This window comes from Ailuropoda melanoleuca, chromosome 17, assembly GCF_002007445.2.
Source record: "Ailuropoda melanoleuca isolate Jingjing chromosome 17, ASM200744v2, whole genome shotgun sequence".
Taxonomy (NCBI): Eukaryota; Metazoa; Chordata; class Mammalia; order Carnivora; family Ursidae; genus Ailuropoda; species Ailuropoda melanoleuca.
Genome location: NC_048234.1, coordinates 29,135,588 through 29,155,380, shown reverse-complemented (window position 1 = coordinate 29,155,380; position 19,793 = coordinate 29,135,588). Strand labels below are relative to the sequence as shown.

The window sequence follows — 19,793 nt, the reverse complement described above, 5'->3', positions numbered from 1 at the left end:
GTCAATGTGTGTAATCAGAGGTAAGATTAAATTCTTCCATCCCCACTGAAAACTATGTTAGGCTATAAGAAGAGCTCTAGTCTCTAAGATGAATTTTATAGAAAGAATGAGTCTCTTGGCCATAAAAATTATTAAGAACATGTTCCAAAAGAAAACTGTAAATGATACCAGTATCCCTTCACTCAAAATCTAACCAAGCAGAGAGCTGAGTGACTCTGAATTCTCATTCTGGTTGAAGAAGGAGCCATGTACTTATTAGGATTCTAGACATTTTTGAGCCGCCATATATTTTAAATAGCATTTCAATTGCTACTGTTCCATTTGATCTATAAACGTCACCCCTTACCTTCTTTGAAAATTTTGGTATTTTATTACATTTTAGAGCTAGATGTGGTCTTTTATTTTTTTTCCTAAGATTTATTTATTTATTTACTTGAGAGAGAGAGAGAGAGCACACATGAGGGGTGGGGAGGGGCAGAGGGAAAGGGAGAGAATCTTAAGGAGACTCCAAGCTGAGCATGGGGCCTGACATGGGGCTCAATCTCAGTACCTGGAGATCACGACCTGAACCGAAATCAAGAGCCAACTGAGCCACCCAGGTGCCCCATGATCTTTAGTATAATGAAGTCCAAGCCTATTACTTTATAGATGAGGAGACTGAAGCTCTGGGTGGGGGGTCAAGTGTTTAAAGTCACAGAGATAAATGGTGACAGATCCCCGTATGGGAATTCTGCAGCCACATCAGAGATTCCTCCTTTTCCAGTCTTTAGTTGGAGTCATTTTTCCCTCTGCTGTCCTCACCTCCTTTCAAAGCCCCTAATATTGCTAATTTTGGTGGAAAAGCCAACAAAAGAGGTATTTAAAGAGGAGAGGGTGTACATTTTATTTCCTTTTGTCCTCATGCTGGATCTCATTTAAATATATTTCTACAAAGTCTCACCTTACTAGACATTTGTTTTCGATGTCCTTTATTCTTAAAATTGAAACAGAACTTAGCCAAAACTCAGGCCACCATCCATCCTCATTAATCTGTTAAGGAATACTTCTGCTTATCTGAATCTGGAGTGACCCTTACCACAAACCCTTCTCTTGCCTGTGGGGCAAAATGGCTCATTTTAATGAATTTAAGGCTACTTTCCTTTGAATTGTTCAAAAATATCACAAGCTTGCTAAAGAAAATTTAAATTTCTCCTGAGTACGTAGGCTTTGGTAGGTGTAATCCATGGTAAAGACAGAAAAACATTTTTTTTTTTTTTTAAAGACAGGACCTCAGAGCTCCTTACCTGGAGATATCAGAACAGCAGATGAGAACAAAGCAATTTCCTCCTCAGTCAGCTGCAAGGAACACAAATTCTTTGCAAAGTCAAATGCTTCATTCACTAGGTCATCGGAACCTTAAAAGAAGAAAAATTAAATGAGAATATCTGATTGGAATGGGGCATTAGTAAGAGAAGTCCCATAATCCAAAGGGCATTCAAGGATTTTCACATTATATAAAAATATTTCCAAGTTCCTAATAATTACAGAATGAGGAAATTGGGCAACATCTCGATCAATTACTGAAAGTTAACATTACCAGTGAGGGGCCAATGGGAATGATGTGTGCCCACTGGATTTATTCAACTGGGAATATATAAACTAAACCTAATCTTGTAAATTTGAAATTAGTTCCAACTAAAAAAAATTAAATAAGTGATTTGGGGATCCTTTGGCAGAGAGACAGCATTCAGAGAAAACCGAAAACATGGTGCACAAGGGGCTAAGGGCTATCAGTCTTAGTGGCCCTGGACCCTGGCCATATAGAATGTCCAGAGGCCTCAAAGTGAGGTGTTCAGAACTTCTTATAGAACAAAGAGGAGGTAGCTTTCAAGTTGGTAACTTCCCTGAAAATCTTACTGAGGGGCAGGCATTCGTTTATTTTTACCTTCTGATGGATGCCTTGTAGGTCAGTTGCTTAAGCAATGGTGAATTTTGGCAAAAGAATGCTTCATCCCTACACTGATCCTTGGCAAATGTTTATTTTATGAGGCTGGAAATATACCCAAGTTGCTTGCCAAGGCTTTTCCTCCTTTCTTGAAAATCTAGCCTTGTAGATGACATGGATGTGTATCAACTGCAGAAGGGAAGAGTGCCAGGTGGACGGACTTGCTGTTGGCCGCCATATCAACTGACAGCACAAAGGGCGAAAGGGCACCGGCCTGCTGTGATGTCCGGGGGCCACGTATGGAACAAATGGCACTGCCCATCGTTAAAACCTTTCCTGGCATCAGCCCATCTTTGCTAATGTTCTTATCTGCACCATGTACTGATGCCTGGATGTGAATGATACCCAACACTTCCAAAGACTGACTCTGTGGGTGCCCACCCACAGGAATGGTCTGGGGTCATTTAGGGGCAGGTTGGCACCCACTCTCCCTGTGCTCCCAGAGCTTCATGAATTAACAGGAAGAAAGTCACCCCTGTGGGTGAGAAGCAAGTGAAGGAGCACTTCTTTTGATTAAATGTCTTAACTAATGATTATGAATTTACAGAAGACACTTAGGATATCACCCATGCACCACCAGTGGTCTACCTAATATACTCTGTGAGGCAGTAAGCTAGAAGGGAAAATAAAAGTTGACCCTACAAAAAATAATCTAGAATGCATCTCAGCTCTTTCAGAACTGGTCTTCATTGATTTCTGAATGAGGTGCAGTTGATCTCAATGGGGTCTGTGGTTCTCTCCAGCCTTTCATATTAGGATGCACAACTGTAAGAGCGGAAGGGTTAGATAAAACACTGGCAGCTCACCTACTCCAGCCCTCATCAAATGAGATGCTAGTTCATGTTCAAGAATCAAGGCATTTCATTTACCAACTTCCACCTGAGTGGAGAAACTGAGGGCAGCTAAGAAAATTGTGTCACCACCAAAGGTAAACTCACCTAAGGCCTTGAACATCTGCATTCCTCCATATTTTCCTTCAAACAGAACAGTGTTGTTTAATGGGTTGAAGGCACGGCACATTCTCACTAAAACCACTTCCAAGCAACCTATGAATAAAAAAATAAAGAAAATATGTATATACGTGCGATAATAAAGAAGTTATTGTATAAAGGCCATGAGACTTCAAAAAAAAAAAACCTTGAAAACACACACACACACACACACACACACACACACACACACAGACACATAGACGCACCCATTCCAAAATACCTCAAGATTCCTCCCTGAGTAAAAAATAAAGCTATTTTCATGCTTATGTGAGGAATTAAAGATAAAATAGACTTTAAACGTGGCTAAAATGGAGGGCGGCAACAATATGTTTTTGGGAAGCATACATATTTTTCTTTTCTTTCTTTCTTTCTTTTTTTTTTTTTTTTTTTGACAACTATNTTTTTTTTTTGACAACTATTAGAGGTAGTTTCAAACTACTGAATTCACAAGGAGCTTTGCAGCAGGCAAGTCCAGTCTGTTCACTTCTGTAGAAGTTTTGCTATTGGCCACACGTGTTCCCTGCCTCGGTTTCTACCACAGCCCATGTGTATTTCAGCACAGGATGACTCACACAGGGACTCCTTCAGGGTGTTTCTGGAGGGCACCATTTACATCTGATATCTTTGAAATGAAGTTCTCTTGGTCAAATGAGTTTTGGCAAAATGCGGAATATAATCTCACTTCGGAGAGTTACAATCAACATTCACAGATCAAAGGCTTGGGGAAGTCTCAACGTGAAGGAATTGTTCAACCTTGATGCTAGCATTTCTCTGAGTTCACTGTTAGCCCACAGAGGGCAGGACCTTTGTCTGCAGACACAGTAGGCGTGGTTATTTTATTCACTATTATATCTCCAGGATCTAGAGAAGTTCCTGGCACCTAGTAGGTGTTTACTAAGTATTTGTTTTATTTTTATTATTTTTTTAAAGGTTTCTTTATTTATTTGAGAGAGAGGAAGAGAGTGCCTGGGCGGGGGGAGGGGCAGAGGGAGAGATTCTTCAAGCAGACTCCCTGCTGACTGCGGAGGCCTATGCACTGGTCCATCTCACCACCCGTGAGATCATGACCTGAGCCGAAACCAAGAGTCAGACACTTAACTGACTGAGCCACCCAGGCACCCCTAAATATTTATTGAATGAATGAGTTTGCTGCTTTTGTTTTGCCCTCTGACCGTTTATTGATGTTCTGAGGAACTACCATACAGCTGATTTAGCTACGCTCATGGTGTTCCCGAGGGTATGCGTGGGGCCTTTTTTATGTTGCCACTTAATATTCAGGTCTGTGTCTCATTGTCCTTGATCTGCTGGTTTCTCTTTGCTTTCCCTTATATGTCCCCTAGCACAGGGGCCTACACATTGAAGGGGATTTGTACATCTTGATTAAAACAGTGCTTTTCTGGCAAAAACAATAATAGGTACTGCTTATCAAGTATAAGGCAGAAGGCACTTCCCTTGGCCCCTTACATTCGTTATTTTATTTGCCCCTTCCAATACCATTTCAGGTGAGTTTTATTAGCCCTTTTTTACGAGTGAGTTGCGGGCGTTGCGGGAGGTTAAGTACTCTGCCTTTTATGCTAGAGTCAACGTTTTTACAGCAGGCAGAGATGTTAAAAGATAATATGGTGCTGTGGTTCTCCAGTGTCAACCTTTGCACTGGCTATATCTGAGACTTAGAAACACAGTGAACTGTGTTCCCTTCTAGAAGATTCAGATCCATGGGCCTCGGACGATGCCTACGAGGTACAGAACAGTCCCATCAGCAAATCCGATGCTGCCGATGCAATCGTAAGTTTGGAATTCATTATTTCTAAACCATCTCTTTATTTTGCAAATGAGGAAACAGCCATCTAGAAAGGTTAGCTCAAGGTCACATATCAAATAGGGCAGACTTTTTTTTTCCCCGAAGAGAGTCACAAAAATATCTTCCATCCCACAAGCTTTTCAAGAGCCTTACCACTCCCCCACCACGAAGAAGGATCCACGTCTCCTACAGGTGGGCTGTCACGGCTGCCTTGACTAATAGGGTGGGGTGGAGATAACACTGCTAAGCCAGAAAAATGCTATGCAATTTGGCCTTGTTCTTTTGGAGTGCTAGCTTTTGAAACCTAGCAAGCATGCTAGGAGAGGCTGTGGAGAGGTCGACGTGCGTGGATAGGAACTGGGGCCTGCAGCCCAGAGCCTTGGCTGAACTCTGGACTCATACTGGCAGCCGTGTGAGTGGATCCTACTGCCCTCAGTCAAGTTGCCTCAGTGAACCCCACATGGAGCAGAGACAAACCATCCCTTGCTGAACGCTGCTCGCGTGGTAGCTTTGGAAGAAAACTGATGATTAGTGTCATTTGAACTAGGTGTCGGGCTCATTTGTACCCAGCAACAGATAACGTATAGATCAACTTCATGTTCGAGTCATGGTTTGTATCATCTTCAATCATGTGGTAAAGAAGCAGCAGCAACTTATAATTCTGCTACCTGGCCCAAGTCAAATGCCAGCTTTGCCATTTACTGGCTTTGCGATATTGAACGCAGCCCTTCACTTCTCTAAATCTTCCCCTCCTCCTCTAAGACTGAAATAGTACCAGTGTCACCAGACTACATGAGATGTCATGAGTAAACATGAACATATGTAAAGTGTGTTATTGCACACACACTTATATACATTTTAATTATTACTGTGGCCCAGGTCCATGGTTAACCAACACCGTGATGGTTCTTATTTTCCATTTTCAAAGGGGGGGGGTCAGGTCAAGAAAGAAAATTCATTTCCTGTTTGGGTAACAGCATCTGCGAAGTCAGTCACGTGCAGAGTCTCCTACGTGACTGTGCGTGAGTCAGAGAGCGTGTGTGAGAGAAGGGGAGGGAAGATGAGAGCTCAGGGAGTTTCTCCGGGTGTATACTGGCTGCAGGCTATCCTCATTAAAATGATTGGAAATGACCACAGAGGCAAAGCGCTGCTAGCCTGGACTTCTTTCCCCCAACAGAAGGCAAGTCGTGCTTTTTCGAGCCAGCTCAGCAATTCAGCCACCTTGACACGCTAATTACTCGCACTGCCTGTCAGGCTGGGTATCTCAACCTCTGCAATTAATAGCTCTACTTTCAATAAGCAAAATTGTATTTGACTTCAAAGGGGAACTGAATGAGTATCGGGGCATTTTTATTACCGAGAGTTTCCTCCGGGAGTTGGCTGACAGTGTGGGTGGTAAAAATGAACTACATATGGGAGGAAGATTTTCCAGAAGCAACACTGAGCAAAGGGTTGACCACATCCTGGTCTCCAACAGGCCCCCTGTGAATCTCCTTGCTTACCTGACTTGAGCAGTAGAATCTGATCATTTTGACAGAGCTCCATGAAGCCGGTGATCCGCTTTGCAAACTCCACCACGTACTGGATGGCATGCGTGACCTGGATGGCACATTGCTGCCACAGCGCTTCCCTGGACTTCAAGACAGAGGACACGGACTGTGCACGGAGCAGAGGTCAACTTGGAGAGCCAGTGAGAGTCAGGGTTTCCCTACTGGTGCTTACCTGCCACTGGGGGCCCAAGGCCCGCTGTACCCAATTCCGTTAAAAAAAGGCGGACAATATTTTCTAACATATTGTTCTGACCTGCTTGAAGCTTTATACACCACAATCGTCAGTGTACTGAGACTAAAATAATGGAAGCATTGCAATAATATGTAGAGACAGATGTTTACAGTTTCTTCGCTCTTTCCCCTCCTTCCGTTCCCCTAAACAAGGTCAAGCTCTTAGTCCATTTTGGGAAAACAAACTCTTGCACTGAGCAACAGTGATTTCGTTCCCAGGCTTCCATCCGGCCATGTTCATGGGCACCTAACGAACACTGAACTTGTAAGATTTTTACATTGTGTTCTTTTTCCAGAACTTACGGAGAGGGCTGTTTGGTATAAAAAAAATTTCACAGGGAAAGACCTCAAATCAAATCACTCTCTTAAGTAATTTAGGATCTCCGAAATGTATTTTGATCCTTGCATTATTTTCCTTGGAACGGGAAACATAAATCCAAGTGTGTGATTCTGCTTTTTATTGATCATAATAATACCTATGCTTTGTCTTCTTATTTATATAAAAGGGCTAAGATTTAATTGTTTCAGTGGAAAAAAATCAGTATGTTATAATCATATATATATTTTTTAAGATTTTACTTTTAAGTAATTTCTACACCCGATGTGGGACTCAAACTCATGATCCTGAGATTAAGAGCTGCATGGTCTACCAATTGACCAAGTCAGGCGCTCCTCATATGTTTAGATATAGACACATTTATGTATTTTATTTAAAATTTCATTTACTTGTAGATCTTGTAATTGTGGATCTCAATCCCAAAGGAAAGTAATGTGCCTATATAACAATGGCAAATTCCTTCTCTTAAAAACTTCTCTAATGGACACAAAGTAATAATAATAATTAATAATAATAATATAATAATAATGAGGTGAGTTGTCCTTTCTTCCTTTGGTCCTTTTTAACATGTAGGGCAAGAAAAAAACATTTAGGATGCTTCACTGCATATCTTTGTACTGTAAATCTGCAACTACTATTACTGCTACAATTTCTCAATTGTTTCTCTTCCTTGCCTAGCCCCAGGAAGCCACCATGAGAGGTCCTCAAGTCATCTGATGTGGGCACAGTTCCCCTGGTCCCTCAAATATGGCAGTTTTTTAATTGGGGCAGTTTTGCCTCCCAGGAAACATCTGGCAATATCTGGAGACACCTGATTGTCACAGCTGTGTGAGAGGGTTGCCAGTGGCATCTGGCGGGGTAAAGACCTGGGATGATGCTAAGGACCCTACAGGGTGCGGGACAGTCCCTCCACGAAGTGTTACCAGCCCCAAATGTCAGTAATGCTGAGGTCTGAGAAAGCCAGAAATACTGAAATCCCAGGAAAAACGGTCTCGTAGTTTCCCCGAGTACCTTGCTTTGATACACTTTAATTTCTTCATAGGTGTGGGTCTGCCACGCCAGCTGGTGTAGTTCCTCCATGGTGTACTGACAGGTCTCCAGATGGGACTTAATGATGTTCTGTGCAATTCGATCTGTGAGAAGGAATATCAGTTTGAGGCTTTGTGAATAAATTCCCGCTCTGCAAAGAAACTAGCTGTTCATGTTTACTACAGGAATCCCTTTGGAGACACTCAAATTGTATTAGCGTCTTTAACACTACTATCTACCTATGTATCGCCTATTGTCTTTTTTTTCAATTTTCGGTCTTTTTTTAAAAAAGATTTTATTTATTTATTTGACAGAGAGACAAGTGTACATGCACAGCGGGGGGAGGGGCAGAGGGAGAGGGAGAAGCAGACTCCCCACTGAGCAGAGAGCCAGATGCAGGGCTCCATCCCAGGACCCTGAGATCATGACCTGAGCCGAAGGCAGATGCTTAACTGACTGAGCCACCCAAGTGCGCCTCGATTTTCAGTCTTTTAGTGAAAATTTAGTCCCTTTTCTTTCCCCTCCACCCTCCCCCCCGCTTTTGGTCATAAGCCTGGGGCTTTACAAGTTGTAAAGTGTTAAATAATTATTTTTAAAATAAATACAAATGACTATACTTTCTGCCTTTTGGCCCAGAAGTCCACCAACAGTCCTGACATTTATACTCCAAAGACTTTAAAATATTTTGAAAATCACTAGACTCCCACTGTTTATCTCGGAAAGGGGGAATTTAAATATAACTTTATGGGCTATATTTTTAAAGAAAGGATAAAACAATAATCTAAAAAGGTAAGTTCTCTATAGAGAGGAGAAGGACAGGGTAGAGGCTAGATGCTCTGATATTATTTTTGTAGATTTGACTTTAGAACCATATAAACATCTTACATGATAAATAATGGGAGAGGGAATATAAATGAAACAGTATTGACTCATGAGGTGATAATTATTGAAGTTGGGTCATGGCGACCATTATATTCTCCTTTCTAATTTTTTATAAGATGAAATTTTTCTTTAAAGAGGTTAAAAATGAGAAAATGATTACATTCATTAAAAAAGTAGGAACAAACAAAACCAGTCTTTTGGGGCCATTCATCTCAAATGAGTTCTATTTGGTATTGTGTCTTAAATACTGAACATTCTGGATTTGGAGGTATGGAGGTTGAGCAATGGAACCAGACATAACAGATCTCCTTAAAAACCTGCAATGAGTCCCCTAACATTAGAGCTGGTAGGAGTTTCCCTCAAAATCCCCTCCGCTATTTGAACAGATGAATAGTGTGAGATCTTGGGAACCAAAGTACATAGGGATTCTGTATGGGCGGGATGAGTAGAATGAAGATGACCAGATTTTTTTCCTGCCTAATAACTCTTCTTGGCTCATACAGAAACAGAATTTTTCTAGTATTTCAGGTTATGGAATTTCAAATGCACTTTCTGTTCTTTCTAAATAGCCATATTTCATTCCTCCAGGATGACTCCCAAAGTGGGCCTGAGGTACCTTCTTACCTCGCTAAGCTTCTGGTATATGTGGCGTGAAATATATTGAGTTTTGGTGAGGTAGAGAATAAAAACACATGTAAGCTTGTGCCTCCAATGAGCTTTCCAAATAAAAAAATCTTGTATAGTCCATTACCTGGTACATTATAAACACTGAATAAATGGTCATGATCATTATTAGGACACCCTATAGAATTTGTCATCAGGGAAGCAATGTGATGACTCCAATGGACACAAAACAAGGATATTTAATTTTAGAATCAGTGCTACTGAAGGAAGATATTTCAATATTTATTAGAGTTTTTCGATCAGAACCACTAAGTGCTAGATATAGAAGATGCTACAAAATGCTGAATTATGATTATAGTTATGCTCTACTGGATTCAGCATTGGGCTGAATGAATTTCTAGACTCTCATTGCTTATCATATTCTAAAATCCTTTCTTTAAAAAATCCTATAGTCAAAATTTTATTGAATATCCTCCTATGTTGTAAAAAAAAAACACGGGCAGGAATTCCTTTATGTATCATATTAAAATAGATTGGTATGTCATGGTTCATCATTTTTCAATTTCACTTGGGCAGTCTAATTACTAAGAATCTAAAAAAAACATATCAGTTCCTCAGTAAGTATATAATGAAAATGTAAGATTTCTATGGCTTTCTAGCTTTCAAACCTTTATCTTCTTGGTGTAGTCTGTTTTCATCTTCAAAGATATGCTGATTTGTCAGGAATTTACAGGCTTCAGGGTGTATAATCAAAACTACAACTGCCACTCAAAACTGCATTATGGAAAACTCTGTATCTGTTCCTTTACGACACCTCCTGGGAACTACTGGCCAAGGTTTAAAAAAATCTCTAGCCTTCTGCCACCAAAGCTTGGCGTCCTATGGGGAATAAGAAGAGGTGGGCATAATAAATACATGGACAGGTTAAGCAAAATTGGAAGTAAAATCCACACGTGTGTTTTAGGACTCAGCTCAGATGTCCTCTCTCTGCGAAGGTGTCCCTGCTTCCCTGTGCTCTCAGCTGGAGGGCTCGGCTGCAGTTACACAGATTCTATGTCCGACTGAGCCCTTATTCCACTCAAACTTGCATTGTGGTTATTTGTGGGGGTCCATTTGTTCCATACCCTTCAAGGTTGTGTGTGTGCTTTTCAAGAACTGGACTGCAGAGCCCAGCATAGTGCCTTCATATTGTCCTTCGACAAATATTTTTTGAAAAGCTATTATATACCAGGTTAAGGTACAGATTTTTTAAAAAGATTTTATTTATTTATTTATTTGGCAGAGAGAGAGAGAGCACGGGGAGCAGCAGGCAGAGGAAGAAGCAGGCTCTCCTCTGAGCAGGGAGCCTGATGCAGGACTCAATCCCAGGACCCTGGGATCATGACCTGAGCTGAAGGCAGACGCTTAACCGACTGAGCCACCCAAGCGTCCTAAGGTACAGATTTTTTAAAAAAGGACATTTTTTTTAAAGGGTCTTACAATATCATGTATCATATCATATCACGTATCATCATGTCATATCCTATCCTATCATGATGTAATAAATGCCCTTGAGTTACTGTGGGAGTCCAAAGAAGAATGTCTCTAACTCAGTCTGGGGGAGGCAGAAAGATAACCACAGAGAAGAGGCGTGCTGGTCTGGCTCTGAGCTGGGGTTTGCCACATGGAGAAGAGAAAGACATGCCTCAGGTAGAGGGGATGACCTTACAAAGGCACAGATAGCTATTAGGAGCTGGATAATTTCTTCTCTTTATAATCCTTACCTTTTACAACCAATTTCCCCTTCGCTGAGGGAAAGAATGAGTGACTCTACAGCCATTTTTATAAAGGCAGCAAATGGTGATTTGAAATCAGGTCTGTCTTTCCTGGCAAGAACTCAGCAGGGCTTGCAGCATAGAGCGTGTGGAGAGATGGCAGAAACGAGACTGGGGATGGAAACTGGCACCGGGAACCCAGCAGCTGAGTGAGCCAGGGCCAGGGAATATGGATTTTTTTTTTTTTTTTTTTATCTTTAGGCAATTGGGAGCTAGTGGAAGCTGTGCAGCAGGAGAGTGACCTGGTCGGGTTTTTGTTCTACAAAGGTGACCTTGGCCATAGCAAAGAACTTGAAGGGGCATGAGGGAGTATGCAAGACCAATCAGGCTGTGGTGAGAAGTCAAGTGAGCTAGGAGGAGGCTCTGAACTTAAGACAGTTCTGAAGTGAGACGCACAGAACCAGCAGGTGTGGCAGTGAGAGAGAGAGAGAGAGAGAGAGAGAGCGCATTAAATATGGATGGTGCTCAACCAATGTTGAGTTAGAAAAGGTAATATTGAAAATGTCCATCCTTCCATCTATCCATCCTTCCATCCATCTACCCATCCATCCATCTTTCCTTCCTCCCTCCCTCGCTTGCTTCCTTCCTTCTTCCTTCCTCCTCCTTCCTTCCTTCCTTCTTCCTTCCTCCTCCTTCCTTCCTTCCTTCCATCCATCCATCCACGCATCCACACACCCATCCACCCACCTATCCTTCCATTGTCTGCTTTATTTCACAAAGGATTTTAGAAAGCTTATACAGTCCTGTGTTAGATGATAAGCACTCACAATGGCTTTGAGGTCGAGCATGGAATGCACACTATTATTTCCCACACCCTTGTGGCGAGAAATAAAAGGCAAACCTGTGTTTGACATAAGAGTTCTAAATATCCATGAAGGTGAAGGCACAGTAGCACGGCCGCAGAGCCGCCCTGCTCCGCGTCCTCCCCGTGAGTCTGCCATGCAAAGGTGAGCCGAGTGCAAAACCTGCCGTGGGCCCCTCCAGGTGCAGGTCAATAAACCACAGGGTAAAGCTAGACTTGGTGCCCTGGAAGTAGGGCCTGAGGGCTCATTCTGTCCACTAGAAAGATGCACGGCCATCAGAGGAGATGGTTCGCCTGGACTGAGAGTCTGCGGTTATGAAAAGGGGAGAAGGATTTAAGAAGAAGGGACAAAGGGAGTGACAAAGAATACAGTATGCAGAGTTCCTGCTAGGAGCCAAAGGAACTTTCAAGAGTCCTTGGCTGGAAAAATAGAAAAGGTAATAGTAAACGCAGTCTTCTCCGGGGACCGACCACATGAGAAGTCCAGACAAAGAGACTGAGGTAAAAGAGCAGAGGATATGGAATCTTTCTGGGCAATCGCACACCCTTCATCCGTTTCCCGGACTTGGATTGCACTTGCTGGTCAGAGCCTAGTTTTTGTCGGATTCTTTAACCAGCTTGGGCTTCAGACGGCACACATCGAGGCGGGAGCCCACCGCACGGTGCTGGGATAAGGGCTTCGATGAGAGTGTGGCCCAGATGGCTGACAAAGGGGAAGGTCTCCCACTTTCAGGGGCAATGTCTGTGAACTCTACCCTCTTCTTCCTGAGATCAGGGATGAGGCAAGCGGTTTCTTAACTGGATATGAAGTTGTAGCTACATTTTCTCAGGAGTTAGGATTCTGTATATGTTCAGAGAAATAGAGGTTTGTCCAATTCACTGAGACCATGCGAGCTGCACTGATAGCTTATAAAATGATGACAAGGTATTAGAAAAACAATCTTAGATGCTCTGCCTTGTCATTTCTTTTCAATCACCATGAGGTAAAATGCAAACGTTGATGTTGCGAGGAAAAATTGTAATTGTGTAATTACAGGTTAATGTCAAGTCCACGAGCCTTATTTTCTATTTGTTAATTTCATGGACAGTGTCTTGCTCTCGCTTTCTCTCCACACCCCTCTCCTCCAGTAAAATTGCTATTTTGTTGTTGGACTTTGACCCTGATACTTTACTTGAAGGAAGGCTTGTTGGAACACAAGACTTATAAGGGACTAGCAAAACTCGTCACTCCTTGTATTAAGTAACTTTCTTCATGAGACAGAAACAACGTCTGATTCAAGTATAAGAATAATCCTAGAAATCTTTAAAATAATTGATACAGGGATACATTTATGGCACAGATGGTGGCATACTTATCTACAAACTAAGTTGTATATTTAATGATACGCATAGCTTTTTGTATGCCAATCATACCCCAATAAAGAGGCTTAGAAAATAACTGATATAAAGCAAATACACTTGATCATTTTTGATGAAAAAATACTAAAAAATATTGTTAAAATTGTCACACTTCCCTGGAACTCTTAGGGGTAATCTTAAATCCACTTATGATGTGGGCAATAGGAAGAGAAAAATTAAATTTTTGAAGGGAAAGCTAGAATAAAATTGATGGTAATTCTCAACAGTGTGTGCAAAAATTATAGAAGCCTGGGGCTGGAACTAACCTCCTTCTTCCATTTCCAAATGGCCTTATCTAAATAATTCCAGAAGAGAATCGGCTCCCTAGTCTCTGAGACTTAAAGGACTTCCACACCCTTCCCCATCCTCATCAATCTTCATTATGATCCTTGGATAAATCTAAGAAGTAGGAAGGAAGTCCTTCCTTAAGGCATTTAGAAATAGTTGAGATATATATGATAAAGTTCACAAAGGTAAATGGAGTTTTAAAGATCAATCATATCACACAATGTAAAAATAATATTTTGAAGTAACGCTTAAAGAAATACATCAACAATAATTTTGCATACATGCTGATACAGAGAGTAAAGTGAAGTTTGGAAACACGTCATCCAAATTACCTAATTCTATGTAGAAAAGGCTACATGTGTATATTTCGGTGAGAAACAGGTAAACTGACAAGTAAGGTGACAATTTCTTGTTTATAACTGTAATGCTATAAAATGAGGACCAGCTTGCAGCTTCTAAAATAGCAAGTGACCTTCTGCAGCTCTGATTTCAACCACTCAGCGGGTTTTTTCCACCAAAGGGGCTTATTTTAGCTCTCACTAGACATTTCAGCAAATGGTGCTCTCCAAAGGCTGCAGCATCTCTGACACGGATTACACAGGTGGTTTCATTAGAATCCCACATCCTGGGAGCGGGGAAAGTTGAGTGTATCTTTAAAAACTGCTGCTTTCAGTGTTATTACCAAGAGCATCCGTGGCCCAACTGTACCAAGGCGAGAAAGCGGAGACTCCATGCTATATATAGCACTAGAGGGGGTTGCATCTGAACTTCCTAATTCTTTCTCCTCCCCCCCCTTTTTTTTTTCATAAGAAAGGATGGTTTCTTCTTGGTGAACTATACCCTCTATTCATTTTCCTCCACAAGGGATTTCTTTTAAACTTGGAAGTATTCTCCCTAAAATACTCTATCTCAGCCTCAATCAAAATGATTAATGAATTTTTAATTTATCGCTTGCCTTAAGGATCTGGAGAACCACTCCATTCTCTGTTTCGTTTGTACTACTAGTGTGAAAGTGGAATTCTTAGGGGATTCACTTTGAATTAATGCCAGGATATCTCTACGGACTTGCTCAAGGCAAGTTTTAAGTGCCTGCATTAGGTTTTCAGAATATCAAGATTCCTCAGAATCCACGCTCTGAGGCAGTAACTATAATATATTAGAACAACTGGCTGAAAGGTGAAACGTTTAACCAAGCATGCGTTTTGTCTTTTTGACCGTAGACTACTAGTTTTGTAAGTTTCCTGTCATTAAATAGAACCAGTGCACTGGTGAGGGTGTAATAGGTGACTGTCAGACAGGACAATGTCAATTTCAAGATCTTTCTGATTTTTTCCAATATCTATTTAGAGATTGTAATTTTTTAAGCCTAAGTGGAACTGTCCTGTTAGCATAAAAACATCAATCACATTTACACTTAAAACAGTCATCTATTACTGATGCATAGTCTCAATAGGAAAGTTGTGTATTTTTAGCATTTGTTTCTCAAATTCTTTTAAGAAGGAGTTGGGTGCATAAACAACCTAACTCCTTTGTTGGCTCAGTGTCCTGGTCTAACCACTCATTACTCCCTCACCAGTGAATTAAGGTAGCTTCTGGTCTCCTTTTCATTACAAATTCTATTGCTGATTATTATATCAAAAAATGGTATAACAGATTTTTACTTCACGCAGACCTGAACCAACATGTTCTTAGAATTCTTCAGAAAAACTATATTAACAAAATACGAGATTACGTAATTAAGTCTAAAAAAGGATGAAAATGTGATCAACACAGTTCAATGAAATCTGAACATAGAGAAGAACAATGAAAAATTTAGATTACTATTATTACAAGTAATAATAATATCTGGGCAAAGACTGAATGAATGGATGGTTAATAATAATGGTTAATATTTTCTCAAATTTTGGGAAGCTCAGGTAAAAGCACTTTATTTTTTTTTAAGAATTTATTAATTTATTTGAGAGACAGTGAGAGAGATCACAGAGGGAGAGGGAGAAGCAGACTCCCCGCTGAGCAAGGAACCCGTCGTGGGGCTCAATCCTAGGACCCTGAGATCATGACCTGAGCTGAAGGCAGACTCTTAACGACTGAGCCACCCAGGTGCTCCAAGAGCACTTTAACAGAAGGTAAGAAAGCAGAATGTAAAGCAGAAAGAAAAACTAAAAGAATCTGTGCAGCATTAGTGTCTAAGCAGAGTATAAGCCAAAGGAAAAAGCATCACAAGCAGCCAAACAGATTAGCCATCTCAGAGGGTGCTTTCTTCCTATTTTAATAATGGAAAGCTGTTTGGGATCACAAGTGTTCTGTTTTATTGTGATAGTATATGTCTAACTTTTGGGAAATTACAGTTCACTTTCTTCAAACTAGTTAATAGAATTGAGAAAGAGTCTCTTATGAAAATGTTACATTTCAAAGTTAATTTTCATAGTGAAAGACCTCCTTCACAGAACAATCAGGAAACATCAACTTACTTCAATGTCCTAGAATTGGTAAGTTCTAAGGAAGCTATCTTGTAAGACAGAGGAAGCCAATATGGACCCCTTCAGATTTTTACTTTGTGCCCTTTGGGAAGTCACTTAACATCTTAAAGTCCTAGTGTCTTTGGGTTTGCTTTTCTATCTACAGCAGGATTTGGCAGGAGAGACATCTTCGAAGGGCTGTGTGAAGCATGGCGACTTGAGTCTGAGGGGCTACATGGGAATTTCTCTTTTTTTCTGGACTCATGAGGGAGAAGTCTTGCAGAGTTACAGAGGGTGAGAGTAAGGAAGAGTCTCAAATGGAACAAACAAGAGCAATGCAACCCAGAGCCCATTAAAATCTTTCCCTGCTCTCTTTAAAAGACTGCACCTCCACACGCTACCCGAAGGACAATTAGTGGGTCACAAATGATGAAAACCTAATTATGAAAATTGCTCAGGGCCATCGTCAGGATTGACTTTTACTATTTGGATTTTGTTGACCTATGGATTGACTGTGGATTTAAACTGAAGCAATCCCCGTCCCCCTTTTGGAGATTTAGTCAATGTACTTCTGACCTTTACAAGGAACTATTTCCGAGGAAATCTTGAGAGGTAACTTTTACATTTTCAAACATTTAATTCGAATTTTTAAAAGTCCTACAACAAACCTGTCTGAAAACAAGACAGCAGTTCCACTATGAGCCTTAGAAACATGGCTCAAATTTAAATAGTACATTTTTTCTCCTTAGGGTTGAATGTATTTTGCCACAGGAAAGTTTAGATCCTAAAATAAAATCAAAACAACCATAAAATAAAAATAAAACAAAGAAAAAAGTCTTTCCAGCTAGGAACATTTCCCACCGGTCTCCCCACATTTGTAAATGTCACGGAAGTAAATCCTGTACCTGTTGACAGGGAGAGCCTCTCAAGTTGGTTGTATCCTATGCCAGTAACACCAAAGTGCATTGACCTCCAGTGACCTGGCCATCAAATGACATTGCTGTGTTCCACGACAGCCCACGTGGTACTTTAACCCTAACCCGCCCTTCCCAAGATGGGGGCATGGAAGTGTGGCTAAAACAGTACACGGCCACCTGCAATCCATGGAAAAGCAATTCAAGGCTCTTGCCAAGAACCAGGGTCAAAGACTCGAAATGCTGTTCAACCGTGGGGGCTGTTTCCGAGGTTATCTCATAAGCATAAACATTTTCCCCCTCGACAAGTCATAGGCAGAACCTCTTGAAATCTCCTTTCTTCTTCCCTACTGCAGAATATTTCATATCTACTATGGCTTTTGAAATTGAGTGTATAAAGTGGAATTGGTTTTCTGACAGCTTCTCAATAGCATTTTTCTTTTCCTTTTTGCAGGGGGGTGTTGGTGAATTTTAGTTTTCTTACAAAGTTCTGAATTCTGAGTCAAAAATTAATCCCGAACAGGTATCTCTAGGAAAAGTCCACTGAGGAAGATCAGTTTTGCACCATTTCAACTCAAAATAGAAAAGGTGAGTTAGAGTATTTACCTAATGGAGTGAATGCTAGCACGTTAGGAAAGCTGTAGTAATAGAGGTAAAGCGTGTTGTCACGAACATGCCTACATGTACAAGTACTGGAACTGAGCATATATCTTTGTGTTGCTTATAATGTAAACCATCTTGACATTTGCTTGGGGCCTTGCTGGTCACAAAGTGCTTTTGTATACATTATGCCATTGACTCCAGTAAATGCACAGAGCTTGATACTAGCGTGACTACAACATACCACTAGGTGATTTTAGGTCATCTTTGTGAGGTTATTAAAGGATATCTAGAAAGATGTGGATTGGAATGACCCTAGCAATGAACTGTAGTTCTTTGTCCTAGGACACTCTAGAATAATGCACAGCCACGGACTGGTTAATATAAGAATGTGGCCATGGTAGAGATCCCACAAATGTGACAAATGGAGTTGGTTAGCCCAGTCCCCCTATTCAGGAAATTTCTCTTGAGCTAGAAAGCAGGATTCTAGAAATAGCAGCCTCTTCTGCAGGTGGCAAAGAACAAGGGGGTGTGAAAATTTCAGAGGAGTCAAGTGAGACGCTTTCCAGCGCCCAAGGTAAACTGGTAGGCCTGGAACTAAGGCTAAGGCCCCTTAGCAGTCAAGAACATATCCTCATTTTATAGTCTCCTCTTTTCCCACAAGAGAGGCTCAGGGAGGTAGTCAGGTGGAGTGCGCCAGTGAGGACAGGTGGATTTACCCCGAAGCTCTACCTATACGGCATCTCATCCTTTACATTGAATGAACATGAACTTGGGGTATTTGGAGATTGCTTGCCACCCTCTTCTTGAGCTTCCTCTGGTTATGATGCTCATCTTAATCTGGTTTCTTGTTTTTTATTTTGTTTTGTTTTGTTTCAGGAGGGCGGATGGAGAGAAGAGGCTGGTACGTAGTTCTGGTTTGACCGCGGTTGTTAACTGTATCGCTGATAGGTCACCCTCACCCCATGGGTCCTCCTCCCTGTGAGGGAGGTGTGGTTGGCTACAGCCACAGGTAAGGTCTCGATCATCTTGCAGGACAGCCTACTTGCCTGCAAGTCCCTCCTGTCTACCTGCCTTTCCTTCTCTTTGGGAAGTGACTGTAACAGAGGGATATATGTACAGAGGGCTAAAGGTCCCACCAGGAGGTGGGAGAACCATAATCCTTCAAAGTCATCGAATCCAGCCCACCTTATTTTTCTGATGAAGAGACTGAGCCTCAGAAAGCTGAACTAATTTTGAACAAGTTCACATGGCTAGTATGTGGAGTAAGGATTCTCAATTTCAACATGTGGTTCCTAACCTGCGTGCAAAGGGCCAGTGGTTGGGGGGGTGGGTAAGGAGCAAGAGGTACTGGAGGACAGTGGAAGTGCCCAAGATGTCTTCCCTCAAAGCAAGAAGGGGAGAACAAAAGACACTGGACTTTCCTCTCCCCATGCTGCTTTTTCTCACTTAATTTGGTCTATTTTTATTTATTTCAATGACTTCCTAGACAGTTGCTCCTGAATTGCATGCCTACCTGTGTTTGCTTCCGGTGCCATCAGGGGACAAAGGAAATATGTGGCTAGAATTAAATTCTATTCTCTGTACTGTTTCTGAATGAGTCCTTAATGATGCAGAGAGAAATGTATATTTATTAAATATACATGTGAATATGTGCAGACAGACTGAAGCAGTTATTAAAAGATGTATCTGTAGGAGCGTACGTCATTAAAGGCGCCGCTGTTAAGACCAGAGCACCTGCTTGGGGTTCTTAATAAGTAACAGTCGAAACACCAATGTTGATAGAATTCCCTCAAATAAAGCACGCTAGTGAGATCTTCCTGTGTTTCTATGTAGACTTGATAGAGTTCAGTAGTAATGAAAGGGACTCAATCACTTTCATATCAACCTCTTTGTAATCTTTCTTAAACTCAGCTTCTGGAATTAAAAAAAAAAAAAGTTTTGTTTTGTTTTTAAAAGGTTTGTATCTAGTTTTTATGCTTAAAATTCCAGGCTCCATAAATAGAAAACACAAGAAATAGGAAACTAAATCTATATTTAAGATTATACAGAGGAGACCAAGGAATTCACATTTGTCTTTATCTGGAG

At 41.2% G+C, this 19,793-nt stretch overlaps 1 protein-coding gene across 1 annotated transcript in view; it reads right to left on the bottom strand.

Annotated features, from left to right (window-relative positions):
• The window catches only part of RORB (RAR related orphan receptor B), a 203,952-nt gene that overhangs the window by 20,678 nt on the left and 163,481 nt on the right, over positions 1 to 19,793 (bottom strand). Inside the window, 4 exon segments of the mRNA XM_011231560.3 lie at positions 1,284 to 1,394; positions 2,923 to 3,030; positions 6,280 to 6,412; positions 7,907 to 8,028. Of these exon segments, the coding sequence (XP_011229862.2) occupies positions 1,284 to 1,394; positions 2,923 to 3,030; positions 6,280 to 6,412; positions 7,907 to 8,028 (474 nt within the window).